The sequence below is a fragment of the Bos indicus genome, chromosome 1, assembly GCF_029378745.1.
Source record: "Bos indicus isolate NIAB-ARS_2022 breed Sahiwal x Tharparkar chromosome 1, NIAB-ARS_B.indTharparkar_mat_pri_1.0, whole genome shotgun sequence".
In the NCBI taxonomy this organism is placed as follows: Eukaryota; Metazoa; Chordata; class Mammalia; order Artiodactyla; family Bovidae; genus Bos; species Bos indicus.
Window position 1 is genome coordinate 68029118 of NC_091760.1, and position 13564 is coordinate 68042681.

The 13564-nt window shown below is 47.6% G+C and overlaps 1 protein-coding gene across 1 annotated transcript in view; it reads left to right on the forward strand.

Moving 5' to 3' along the window:
* The first annotated feature begins 238 nt into the window (after positions 1 to 238).
* Positions 239 to 13564, forward strand: part of PDIA5 (protein disulfide isomerase family A member 5) — a 92879-nt gene continuing 79553 nt past the window's right edge. Inside the window, exon 1 of the mRNA XM_019956650.2 lies at positions 239 to 419. Coding sequence (XP_019812209.2) covers positions 372 to 419 — 48 coding nt within the window. The 5' untranslated portion in view covers positions 239 to 371. The remainder of the gene's footprint in view (positions 420 to 13564) is intronic.

Here is a 13564-nt window from a genome sequence, read left to right on the forward strand (position 1 = left end):
ATCCTCAAAGTGGGGAAAATAAAACTTTTCTCTGTGAGCCGAAGGACATGTTTTTTCTAAAGTTCTAGGCACAGAGTAAGCCTCCCATATTAACTGCTTTCCCTTACTCTGACCTTGACCATATGGCACTAGGCTCTTGATTCTACCTGGCCAGGGGGCTAAGTTCAGCCGTGCTGCAAACTACAACTCCCAGCACGCACTTCTCCCGGGCCGGCTCTCCCAGCGTGGTGCGCATGCTTTGGCAGACGTGGCACCGGGAACTCGGAGGCGGGGAGCAATTGGGAAGTGGCGGCGGCGGTTGCACCCGGCGAAGCTGCGGTCGCGGGAGCCCGAGTGGGGACCGGAGCCGGCTGGGGGCAGCGGCAGCAGGGATGGCGCGGGTCGTGCCGGCGTGGCTGCTCCTGCCGCTGGCAGTCTGGGTAAGGCTGTGGCACTGGGGTTCGGGCCGGGACGGCACGTGCGCCCGGCGTGCAGGTCCAAGCTCCCTGCTCCCGGCGCTCCCGGGGCTTGCGGGGAGATGATGCCTCCGGGCGCCTGGGTGGGGGCATGCGTGCTGGACGGGCGGAGACCCGGTGGCTGTGCGGGAGGCGGCGGAGCGGTCGCCGTGCCCTCCCTGCGGAGTGCTTCGGCGCTCAAAGGTCGAAAGGAGCCCGGAGTCGGGGAGCCTGGGGGCGCTGGGCAATCGCTGGCTGGGGGCTTGCGCGGTGGACACGACTATACAGGGGTGCAGGTCAGGGGGCGGCCACGGGCTAGGGCTGAAAGCCGGCGGCTTGCGGGGGCACTGCGCCCCAGACTCGGGGCCCTGCACCTGTGTGAGTTTGGGGTAGGAAGGGGATGCTTGGCACCTGCACTGCCGGAAACCTTGTTTTAGGGCCGTCTGGTTCTTGGTTTTGGCCCTGAGCAGCCGGGAAACTGCCGGCCACCTCGTGGACTGCCCTCCCGAGCAGCCCCCGCCGGCCAGACTTGGCTGGGCCGGGTGGGGTCGCCCGGGCGGGGAGTTCTGCTCCTTTACCCAACTGAGGTTCCAGCCACTTTCTGGCTTGTGATGCGGCCTATCGTTTAATGTAGGTGATTTAGTCTCCTCATCCATGAAATGGGGACGCTTTAGATACCACTCCAACCCCCCACCTCCCGCCCGGTTGTCAGGATGACAAATTGGAGGAGGAAGCTCTAAATTTCGAAACCCTACAAGAGGGGAGGAGGGACGGGCCAGGGTTATGGGAGTGTGGGATCTCCGGAGCAATTTGCTACGCTTGGGGTTGGGGATGGAGAGTGTACCTCAGGGCATCGCTGAGAGAGGTCGGAATGGGTGTGTCCACAGCACCCAGGGCCGGGGGTTGGCCCTGGTGTTCCCGTGGGTGTGTGATACCGTCTCCTTCTCTCTTGTAGTTTCTGGTCTCCTCTCTTGTCTCCTCTCTTGTAGTTTCTGGTCTCCCTGATTATAGGACAGTTTTGGCTCCTTCTTTTCCTGAAGCTCCTGAAGAGAGACTCCTGCTGCTGGAACTCTTTTCAACCTGGATTTTCCAGTTTTTTGTGTTTTTTTGGGGTGTGGCAAGGATGCTGGACAACGCATGAGGAGAAAAAATGGAGTGTGGATTGAGTTGTTTTAAACACTTCCAGCTCTCAATACTGTGCCCTTCTGGGATCGCCATTGAGGAGTGGCCCAGTAGTTTCTGGTTGTCCGAAAGTGGGTAGAAAAGGAAGCTCCCTGTCCCTCTAGATCTGTTTCTCCCTCTTAGAAGCAGGGCTGGAGTAGGGCAGTGTCACTCTCCCAGGTTTGTTTAGGTTTGTTTGATGCTCTGTTTGCATTCTGTTCCCTCGGCCAGTTGGCCTGGATGGTCTCTGTGCCAGGCCGCGATGCTGGACTGTGTAGAGGGGGCCATCTCCAGTGCCACCCGGGAAAGGTGTTTGAATGCAGTCTGTTTTAGGAGGTCTACTTTCTTCTTCCCCTTCCTTTTCCTTCCTGTGAAAATGAAAGACTTGGGACTCTGACCAGAAAGAAGTTTCATTCGGCAAACATTCATTTATTGGCTGGCACTGGGTTGGATTTGGGATCGAGGGCAAAATACACATTGTTCCTGCCCTCTGGTGTTGCCCTGAGTTGGGCAGGGAAGTCAGTCCTGTGGGCAAATAAAGACAGAAGAGTGAGTACCCATACTCGAAGTTCTGGGAGCACCACTGAAGGAGAGCTGTACATTAATTTGCAGGGAAGGTCAGCCATGACTTTCCTGAGGGGTGAGTTGAGCTGTCAGGAGTGAGTGTGGGAGTCATCTAGGCAGTTGAGATCTGCTGATGCCCTCCGCTGGGAGGTGTGGAGAGTGGGTAGGTTTGCTGAGAGCACTAGAACCTGGGAGTCATCAGCAAGGAATTGGCATTTTCTCCTTTCCCCAAGCCCAAGATTGGCTTAGCAGGTGTGAGACTGAGGTGTAGAGTCAGTGATGAGTGGTGAGTGGACACCAGGGTGCCATGCTATGCTGTTTCAGTTGTGTCCAAGTCTTTGCGACCCTATGGACTGTAGCCTGCCAGGCTCCTCTGTCCGTGGGATTCTCCAGGCAAGATTACTGGAGCAGATTGCTGTGCCTTCCTCCAGGGATCTCCCAACCCAGGGATCGAACCCATGTCTCCTGCGGCTCCCGCATTGTAGGCAGATTCTTTACCACTGAGCCACTGAGGAAGCCGGACACCAGGATGGGCCTCTGTGAATATAAACTGTGTCCATGTGATAAGGGTTCCCCAGCTCCTGGGAGTGGATTGGGTTTCTTTGTTCACTCATTCTTTACTGAGAGCTGAGATGTGCAGGGCACTGGGCTGTGACCCAAGAAATGCAAAGAAGTGTGAAGGGGTCTACAGAGATTCATGGACAGGGGTGTACACACATCCTATTTTTTACAGTAGCAAAAATATGGAAGTGGCAAAAAAAAAAAAAATATGGAAGTGGCTTACATGCTTAACAGTAGCACCATGTTTAAATGACTTGTAGCCCTACCCATACCATGGAAAGTGATGTTTATAAAGGATGTATGTATTTGCTAGAATGCTGGATTTGTTGTCAAAATATTTTATAATGCTTATGAGGACTATCTAAGGACATGAAAAAGTACTTGTGTATGATAATTAGGGGAAAAGCGGGATACAAAACGGAACCCCAGGGTGGCTGAAGCTAGCTATAGAAGTGAGGGATTAGCCAAACCTCCAAATGTCAACAGTGATTGCTCTGGAAGGTAGAGTTGTGGGTGACTTTTGCTTACTTCTTTGTTTAGGCTTTTTTTATATTTCCCAAGTTTTCTTGAATTTAATGAATGTGCATTAGCTTTTAATCAGAAGTTAGTAAAGGAACTTAAAAAAAAATGTTTCTTTGGGGACTCCCAGTCTTCCAACACTGTGACGTGGAAAGAGGTGCAGTCAACACTTGGACAAGTTGGTCCCAGCCTTCCAGGCTGGGTGTCCCTGCCTGGGGCCTGCAGCTGGGGAGGCCAGGCTGTCCTGTCCCCGACGCCTGTGGCTGCCTGGCCCTTCATGCTGTCCCACTTAGCTCCTCCCTGCAGTCAGCCCTTCCTCAGGCCATCCATGCCGACTGTCCTATAGTCTCCATCCAGAACTTGGGAGGACATGACCTTACCCTGCTCAAGGGTCTCGGTGTCAGGCCAAGGCCCGGAGTGGGCCTGTGATGACCTTTTCACAGGTTCATAGACAAATGGGAAAAATAACAACGGTGAACTTTTTCTTTCTTTTTTTTTCATGATTCCAAATATTTCCAGTTTAAAAACTTAATTTCTCTGACATGGTATCCATATTGAGAGGGTGCTGGGAGAGTGGCTTAGAGTGTCCTTTTGGAAAAAAAGATGAAAGCAGTGATACTGTAATGTGATTTTTTAAAAAAGCCTTCGATTGATAAAATCTAAATTCAAATATGTATGTTATATACATAATATATTTTAACATTTTAAAAATATATTTTTTAATTATTTAAACTATATTTTAAAATACATCCTGTTACTCTGTGAGCATCAGAAGTCTGAGAACTATTGACCTAATTCAAAATTCTCTGATTTCACAAGAGAAAAATGAGGCTTTGAGAGAGAAGGGACTCACCCACGTGAGGCCACCAAGTTTGTAAAGACAAGGCGGGTGTGAGAGCCAGGCTCCTGAATTACAGATGGGTATTCTTCCCACTCCATCTATGTCATCCAGCTCCCACCTGCTTCCTTCCACCCTCGCCACTGCCCAGGCCTCTGCCCCTGAGGGTGGCATGAAGCTCAGAACCTGGTGGGACAGGGGGCGGAGGTGCAGGGAGCAGCAGATGTTTGCCCCATCTCTCCTGCAGAGCTTTTAATGTATACGAATTTAGGTTCTACACCATTATATATTTAATAGGCTCTTGTGGGCTGGCCTGGGGGCCTAATTGCCAATTATAATGCTGCTTGGAACCTGGAGTGCACTTTTCCCACAGAAATAAGTACTTTACAGAGGAAGTGTTAAAACAGAACTGGCACGTGAGTTGGGGGGATGACCAGGTGCCTTAGGAGCGGCAAACAGGGTGCTGTGGATCCTATCCAGGGTCAGCCTCTGGGGCACCCAGCGACCAGAGAAGGGCCCCAGCTTATGCCTCACAAGGAGGGCAGACCCTGGGCTCTGTGACAGTGGGGATCCTCTGTGTGCTGGCACCTCGCCCAAACCTGACATGCAGTCACCCCTGGTCCGTATTTGCTGGAAGGAATCAGTGTTGCAGGCAGGGAATCCAAGACAGAATTGTAGGCAATGAGGAGCAATGGACGAGGCTAGATGGACAGAAGGATTTGAGTCTGGGGCTGGGGAAATAAGACTAGAAAAGTGAATCCAGTAAAAAAAAACCTTAGATGCCTGGCAAAGCTTTCAGGACTCAAATCTGTAGGCAATGGAGAGACATGATGAAAGCTGCCCTTTTTTTTTTTTTTTTTTTTTTGCCCCGCCCCCGAAAGTTGCCCTTTTTAATAACAAGAACAGTGAGGCCACGGTGCAGGGTTGAGTTGGAGCGGGAGAGACTAGATTAATTTTCCCAAAACAACACTTTCTTCCTCTTACTTTCTTCTCTGTTATCTATAAGATGAAGTCCAGTGTGATGTTACGGAAAGAACACGAGCTTTTAGCCACACTCAGGAGCTGTGTGACCTTGGGCCCTGCCTATTTTCTTGTTTGTCAGCAGTGGTAATAATACCCATTGTGCAGAGTAGAAAGGATCAGAAATAATACAGGGAGCACCCAGCACAGCACATGGCACATGGGCACGCCCAATAAATAGGAGCCGGCAGGCACCTCGGGTGGTTGGAGAAGGGGTGCCTGGAAGCCAGTGAAGGGCCAGAGGGGCTGTGAGTGGAGGCTGTGAGCCGTGGGTAGGGGGCTGAACCATAGGATTCTTGGATTCTTGCCATCATGGGTCCCTGGAGCCGAGGTCCTGATGGCTCCTTGCCCCTCTGCACTGGGCCCTTCAGAGCCTCCTGATGGGTAGGGGGTGTGGGGGTGTGTGCGCAGAAGGGCTAAGAGTTTAAGTGCTCTGCTTCTTCCCTTTTTTTCTGAAAGTGGATCCTCTCTTGAGACTGGAGATACCAACCACACTGCCTCCCTGGAGGGTTTGCCCCAGCTTTGTGGTTTTGTTTGGTGAGGCTCTTGTGTTTCCCTTGGTGGTTGTAGTAGGTTTGGGAGGCTGACAGTGGACCAGAGAGTGACCCCCGGGGTGTAGGAGAGCCTAAGTTCTCCTGCATTACCGGACTTTGGTGGTTTTCTTGCCCTCCTTTCGTTTCCCCCACACCTGGCATCTTGGTGGGAGAGGGAAGGAGCACTGTGCCTTGCCCATCCTGCAGCACTGACCTGAGTCTCTGGCTTCCCATCGACCTATCAATGAGAATTATAAAACACCTGGTACATTGTAGAGGGCTTGCAAAGTATTTCGGTGTATCTCACGTCTGTGTAGTTCTGCGTCCCACACGAGCTGGGTGAGATGAGCTGGTTGAGTACTGTTACTTCAAGAGAGGGATGGGTAAGTTGACAGAGAGTGGGGAGAGAGAGACCATTGATGGACATGGCCTGGAAGGGGAGGGCATAGACAGATGAATGGGTCATCTGACTGAGCAGCCTCCTTGGCAGGTGCTATTTTCTGAAATAGCAGCACCAGCCGGTTACCTGGGGTGTCCGTGATCCTTGCTCTTTAGCTCCCTGATGGCCTGAATACGGGAGGCGGGGCCGCAGCCAGGCTCTCACTGACCACCCTCCTTGCCCTTCTCATCACCCTCCCTGCAGGGCTCTAGGTAACTGTCCCCTGTGACCACCTACGTCCATCAGGGCCTCATTCCATTCACCAGTTTACAGTCACTTCTAAATAATTAGCTTTGCAGTTATGTGGTGAGGGCTGGGGATGTGGGGTTGGAATAGCCTTTTTGTATCTTTTTATTCCCTGAAGTCATACTGAGCCCCCAGCTTGGATGTGTGCTCTGTGCCCAGATGGCCTGGTCATGAGCCTGTGCCCGGCTTCAGGGTATCCCGCTCCTCACAGCTGGCCGGGGCAGGAGTAGAGATCCATCACCGCAAAGAATCCCACCATTCCTTTAACCTTGGCATGAGCAAATGTCTTTAATTCGTTAGCAGATCCTTTAATCCTTGCCTTGGAAGGTATTCATGGAGATCGAGGTCGAGGGCTTATGCTGGGGCTTAAACATAAGGGTGATATAGCTTCTGAGCCAAGTCGTGGGCTTGGCTGGAAAGCTCTGCTCCAGGGCCAAGTAGGGCAGGCTCCCGAGGAACAAGCACGTTTGCTGTCACCAAGGAGTCTGACCTGGCTGGGTCCTGGGCAGGGTGTTGTATGCTATGCTATGCTAAGTCACTTCAGTCGTGTCCGACTCTGTGTGACCCCATAGACGGCAGCCACCAGGCTCCCCCGTCCCTGGGATTCTCCAGGCAAGAACACTGGAGTGGGTTGCCAGGCGGGGTGTTGTACATGCTCCTTATTTCAAAGGAACATGGACCACCGTCTGCGTGTTACATATATCATGTTCATTCATTCCACAGATCTTTTTTTAAACAGACACCTCATGAGACTCTTTTATGAGCCAGATATACTGTGCCAAGGCATTGGGGACAAACTGATAAAAAGGATGGATACCATCCCTTCCTCCCTCTGCCTGGTGAGAGGCCACTAATTTATTATTTAATTCAAGTAGGAAGTGCTAGAAGGAGGGAGATAAAGTGGTTAGAGCGTGTGTAACAAGGGTCCCTACCCTGTTGCAGGGCGTCAGAAAAGGCCTCTCTGAAGACTTATGGACCCTTTCTCAAAAAATGTTTTTAAATGTATAAAACAGTATGCATAGGATTATAGCAGAAACCCGTGATATTGAAATAGTTATCAAAATATTTTAACAAATTGTGACAAAATAGTATGTATTTTTTTTAATGCATCATGTAGGAAGATCTAGTGACAGAGTTGATAATTTCTATAAATTGTAAGTAGTGATGAGCATAGATATCTGCAATAATCCTCTTGTTCTGAGAAGATGTGATTTCTATTGGTGACAAGGTCACGGACGTTGTCAGTGCAACTGTAATTGGTTACCTACATTCATAATAAAGGGAAGACTAAATTTCAGTGAAATTAGTGAAAATAAAGATCCCATCCAAATTCACAGACCCCCAGTGTAAGAAAAATTATCCCCAAACTTGGAAATTAAATCTGATTTCATGACTTTCTAATGTCACACTGGAGCATTGTCTAGGAAGCCCATAGGGATTGTCACTATGATTTTATTTCTTAAGACCCATACTCTGTAAACTTAGAAAGGATGCAGATGATTTCTGTTAGGGAAGAGAGAGTCTTCAGGACATTAACTGGCTTTTTATCTCATTTAGCAATCATATCATACCTTTTTTCATCGATCATAACATCTTTTTTTTTTAAAGAATTTGGCTGTGGGCTTACAGGATCTTAGTTCCCCCAATAGTGAAAGTGTGGAGTCCTAACCACTGGACCACCAGGGAATTCCCTATAACTTCTTTAAAAAAATATTTCTATTAACCTTTTTTTTTTCCTTTCTTACATCCTCTTTTGACCTAGCTTTGTCATTTTAGTGGACCCCTTATTGAGTTAATAACACTTTGAAATATGCTCAATCTTTGCATGAAAATTGGGTTTTTAAATTTGAAAATTATACTGGATCCCTGTTGAAGAGCCACGGAGTGAGCAGAATGTGAGGCTGTGGCACTCAGAAGGGAGGTCTGGGTGGGGCTGTTAATGTAGGGGTGCGGCTCAGGTGGGGTACCCCAGGGGACAGCGTGGGGCGGGTAGAGAAGATGGACTGAGTGAGCCCTGAGGAACTTCTGCATTTACAGGATGGTGGCAGTGGGTTAAGAGAGGCCAAGTGTGTTGTGCTGGGGCTGAGCAAAAGGAGAAGTGGAGGTGCCTGTTGGGTCAGCCACATGGAGGTCATTGCCGAACCTCCACCAGGAGCCTCTTTGGTGGTGGGGGCAGATCTGAGGGATGCTGAGGACTGCTTAGAAGGGGAGGAGGGAGGTGGAAAATTCTGGCTGTGAAGGAGTGGGGAGTGGTATGGGGTCCAGAGAGGAGGTTTTTGAAAGATGGGTTAGTGGCCTTCCAACCCAGCTGTGACTCCAACCACCTCAAAGAGGTATGTGTAAAAATGGATTCTTGGTCTCTCCAGACCCACAAGATGATTTTCTTCAAGGATGAGGCCCAGAAAGCTATCTTTCCAGAAAGCTTTTACTTACTGCCGTTGTGTAGCTACAAACCAGAGATGTTTACAAGCTAACATTAATTTTACGTGGTGGACATATCTTGCCAGCCAGAGTTGCCTCTTTGGGCCGAGTGGCATGACACAACGTCTGCCCATAATAAGAGCCACATACACCAGTGACGCTGTGAGACTCACTTGGCTGGAGCATGTGCCGTTTTTGCTGTTTTCTGTGGGCAGTGAGGGAATTGTGCACAACAGGTAGCAGAGAAGAGATGACTCCCGCTGTCCTTGAAGCTCTTTCCAGTTGGTTGCACTCAGTAGCTAGATTGGAAGGGGAAGCCGACTTGCTGGCCTCTCAGGTCTTGTTTGGGTGGAGCTCTGGGGAGTGGAGAGAGCTTGCGGGACATCAGTGGGGAGTGTGTGCACTGACAGGCAAAGACAAGAGCTTGTGATCTGTGCCTAGAAGACCTCTGAGTCCCGGTTCTGCTGTTTTAGGCTTCACCTAAGTTGAGTGCCTTTACTTCTTTGAACCTCAGTTTTCACATCTCTAAAGTAGGGATGGTACACCTCCCACACAGATTGTTTACAGCAGGTTTTCAAACATTTTTACTGCAATTCCTGCAAGAACAGTTTTGCATTTTACATTTATAACCAAGTACATATATCTATATATGAACATAACAGTTGCAGATTTTTCACTGAATACACAGTCTTGCTACCAATGTACACACTGATGTTTCCTTCTTACTGTTATTTTAAAAAAATGCTCGTGGTAACCCACTGAAGTGATTTTATAACTCTGCTCTTGGGTTAAGGCCTGAGGGATAGAAAATACTTATTTCAACTCTCAGCTTTAGGGGATTGAGTGAAATACTGTATGTCAAAGCACAGATGTATCTCATGGGTCATGAGCCCTTGAATTGTTATTTTCTTTTCAATTAATGGAGCTTTGAGACAGGGTTGGGTTTCCGAAGTGGGAATTCACCTGCTCTTCCTCGGGCCCTGCTGCCTACTTCTCTGCTTCCTCCTCCAGCTCTTCCTCGTTAGCAGGCCTGGCACACCAGGCTGGCAGCAGCCCAGAGCCCTCTTGGCTCTTGAAGAGGTTTTCCACAACATTAAAAGCTTTAGGGACTTAAGTCCTGGTTAAATGCACTGCAGTTGCAATTTCAGGATAAAAAACCCTGTTTTTATAAGCTCCTGGATCAGTCGTCCTGCCCCCGAACTGCCCCTTGTTGACAGTCACGTTTGTGCCATGGAAAATGGGTGGGAAAACTGTGGAGCCCACGTCAAAGGTGTGGTTTTTAAAGGAAGCAAAATATAAGACATAACCTGGCTTTGCATTCACGGGAGCAAGTGGTGAGACGTGCGTGGCTCTTGGTCTTCCCACTTCATCTTGGGTCCGGGTCAGAGCTTTCACCTACTTGCCGGGTAATGTTGAGCAAGTTTCTAACTCTTCATTTTGGCTTCCTTATCTATAGACTAGGTATAATGAAAGTACCTACTTAATTCACTTGTCAAGAGAATGAGCTGCACAGTCATGTGAGCAGTTTTGCTGGCTCCTGGGCACACATGAACACTCTAAACTCACAGCTCCTGGAATGATCATGGCCTCGTCCCCAGACCTTTGGTGTTGGGATTAAAGAGTCCTCTCTCGGGTTGGGTTCCATCCCAGCTGAGTGCTTTCCAGTTTCCCTCTCTTTCTTTAGCGCGTTTAGCTCCTCAGCTGCAGCTAGTCAGGGGTCCACATTCCAAGGGCCAGGCTTCTGTCTTTCTGCCACACAAACACACGCACACACACACACGCACGCACGCACGTGCCATCCAGGCAGCGTTCATTTTTATTTCAAAGGCTGCTGGGTGGTGGACTTTTGAACACTGGGAAATATCAGTGGTGAAATCTTCAAACTTGGTTTGAGGTCAGGCCTTAGCTCCTTGTGAAGAGGGTATTTAGCCATGGTGATTGGTGACAGATGCTTACAATTTGTCCATTTAAGGCGCATAAATTAACCTGTATTTAAAAATGAACATTTCTCTCTCTCTCTCTCTCTTTTTCTCTCTCGTCAGAGCCATTCTAGGTATGCGTTGCATGCAGAGTTCTCTGCAGATTCTGTAGAATAGTTCTTATTAAAAACTACGTGTCAGGTGAACAGAGGAGCCAGCAGTCAGTCTGCTCAAAGTGAAGAGGGGAAGATAAGCACTGCTCTCGCTTGGGAAGGTGCCAGTGAACGCTGAGATAGATGGTCGAGGGTATCAGGAGGCCTGTGAAAGAGCGGGGGCAGTATTTGGTTGTATTCTGGGCATCTGGGCATCTCTCTTTTTTTTTTTTTTCTGTCTTATTTTAGGTGTTTTTTCCCTAGCTCTAATTTTGAGATAGAGAAGAGCTGCAAGAAGAGTATAAAGGATTTCCATCTTCCTTTCACTCGATTCTACAAATATTAACATTTTATCACATTTATCATACTCTCCCTCTGCATATATAAAGTTTACAGACACAATTCTCCTTTGTCCCATAAATACTTTATTGTTTCTTAAGAGGGAAGGACATTCTCTTATATAACCAGAGAACAACAGTCAAAATCAGGAATGTAGCACTTGGCTCAGGACTTGATCTAGAATCACGTGTTGCATTTGAAATTAATTGTCATGTCTCTTTAATCTCCTTTAATCTGGGCCACTTTCTCAGTCTTTGCCTTTGGGGACGTTGGCATTTTTGAAGAATGTCCCTCAGTTTTGTTTTGGATGATGTTTCCCTTCCTTCGGTACCTTTTATCAGGAAACATATGTTCATTTGACCCATTCCTGGTGGTGTTGATGTTGGTCCCTTAGTTGAGTTTTCTGCCAGATTTCTCGTCTATGAAGTTACGTTTTCTTGTAGTGGAGAAATACTTGGAGATTGTTAATTGTTTCCATGATGGTAGCCAAATGATGGTAATTTTAAAAAAGTATTTGTATCAGGTATGCCTATTATGGTTAGAAAAATACACAAAGGAGAAGAATAAAATCTATTCAAGGACAAAGCCTTACTTTGGTGAATTTCTTTTTCTTCCGGTCATTTTCTTAGCATAATTGGCTGTATAGTTGTAATCATACCATGTACATTTTAAATTCTATTTTAAAAACTTAACATTAAAACAAATATCTTTTCACTGCACAATCTTTGAAAACATCTCTTAAATGCCTGTTTCATCCTGTCAAGTGGTTTATTCTAAGAAACGGTTCCCCCGATGTTGGATATTTAAGTTGTTTACAATTTTTGACTCTTATGAGTAAGAATGAGTGAGTCATATATGTGTCAGAATCTCTGCGAATTTCCTTGGGACACATTCCCAAAAGTGGAATTACCACGTGGAGAAGCAGAAATGCTTTTAAGATACTTGATTAATTGTGCCAAATAGCTTTTCAAAAGAATTGTACTGGCTTAAGTCTTTGCCAGCACTATATGACAGTCAGGTGTCATATTTTAAGAGATTCACTAACAGTGTTTTTCAATTTTTTTTAAAACCTGTGATACAAAAATCAAGATTGGTGTTGAGATTAATTTCCTGTATTTTGAATTATGAAAGCATAGATATTTATTTCCAAAAGTAAATTATAGTGTAATATGGCACGTTACTCCCTTCAGTCTCTGCCACCCCACTCCTGGCCTTGGGATAGCTCCGGGAACTGGGAGCATGGGTGTGTCTAGGGCAGACTATTCAGGACATTGAGGGGCTTGGGGGCACGTGAGGAATTGGGGAATTTCACCTACAGAATCCTAAGAGTGAATGTGTTTGCTGTCTTCAGAGTGTGGTAGGCAGGCAGAATGGCTTGGGACGGGGAGGGATTGGAACTTTCTAATGACTGGAGCTGTCCAAGATGAAATGGTAGGACATGGACTTCTGTGCATTAACATGTTTAGTTTCCACAACCTTCCGGACTCCAACGTGCTGAGCAGCCTCAGGAGATTTTGAGTACTTGGCTCTGGAGGCTGGAGATGGCATGGAGAAATGTTGAGAGGAGTCTTCTATCTGGAAACCAACCAACCCAGCTCAACTCTGAGGGATGTCCTGGCCTGTTGGTCTCCTGCAGTGGTTTCCTTACTATTAATAGTAAAGGGCTGGGGTTGTGGGGAAACTGAAGAGTTATTAGTTTTTCTTTCATTTGTGGGTAGCCATCACCAGGTGACCAAGATACTTGGGATGGGAATAGGCGCAGTGAAACTCGAGTAATTAGGAGGAAAACAGTAAATCAAACCCTTGATAGTCTGTCTCCTTCCTTGTAGCAGTTGATCTAAAGTATAATGCATGATTTGATGCTTTGAAGTATCCCAAATTGAGTAGTTGTTAATATTTCTTTCTAGTTAAAGCTTTTGTTTCAGTAGGCACTCAAGATCTATTTGCATGTGTGCCAGAAAACCCAGAATGGTAGTGCCTCAAAGAGATTCTTTATTCCACTCACATAGAAGTCTGGAAAGGGGTGTTCCAGGGCCAGTATATTCCTCTGTGGTATCATAGTCCCAGGTGCCTTCTATTTTGATAACTCTACATCTTTAGCAAGTCCTTCAAGGCTATGGTTTTTCCAGTAGTCATGTATGTATGTGAGAGTTGGACTGTGAAGAAAGCTGAGTGCTGAAGAATTGATGCTTTTGAACTGTGGTGTTGGAGAAGACTCTTGAGAGTCCCGTGGACTGCAAGGAGATCCAGCCAGTCCATTCTGAAGGAGATCAGTCCTGGGTGTTCTTTGGAAGGAATGATGCTAAAGCTGAAACTCCAGTACTTTGGCCACCTCATGCGAAGGGTTGACTCCTTGGAAAAGACTCTGATGCTGGGAGGGATTTGGGGCAGGAAGAGAAGGGGATGACAGAGGATGAG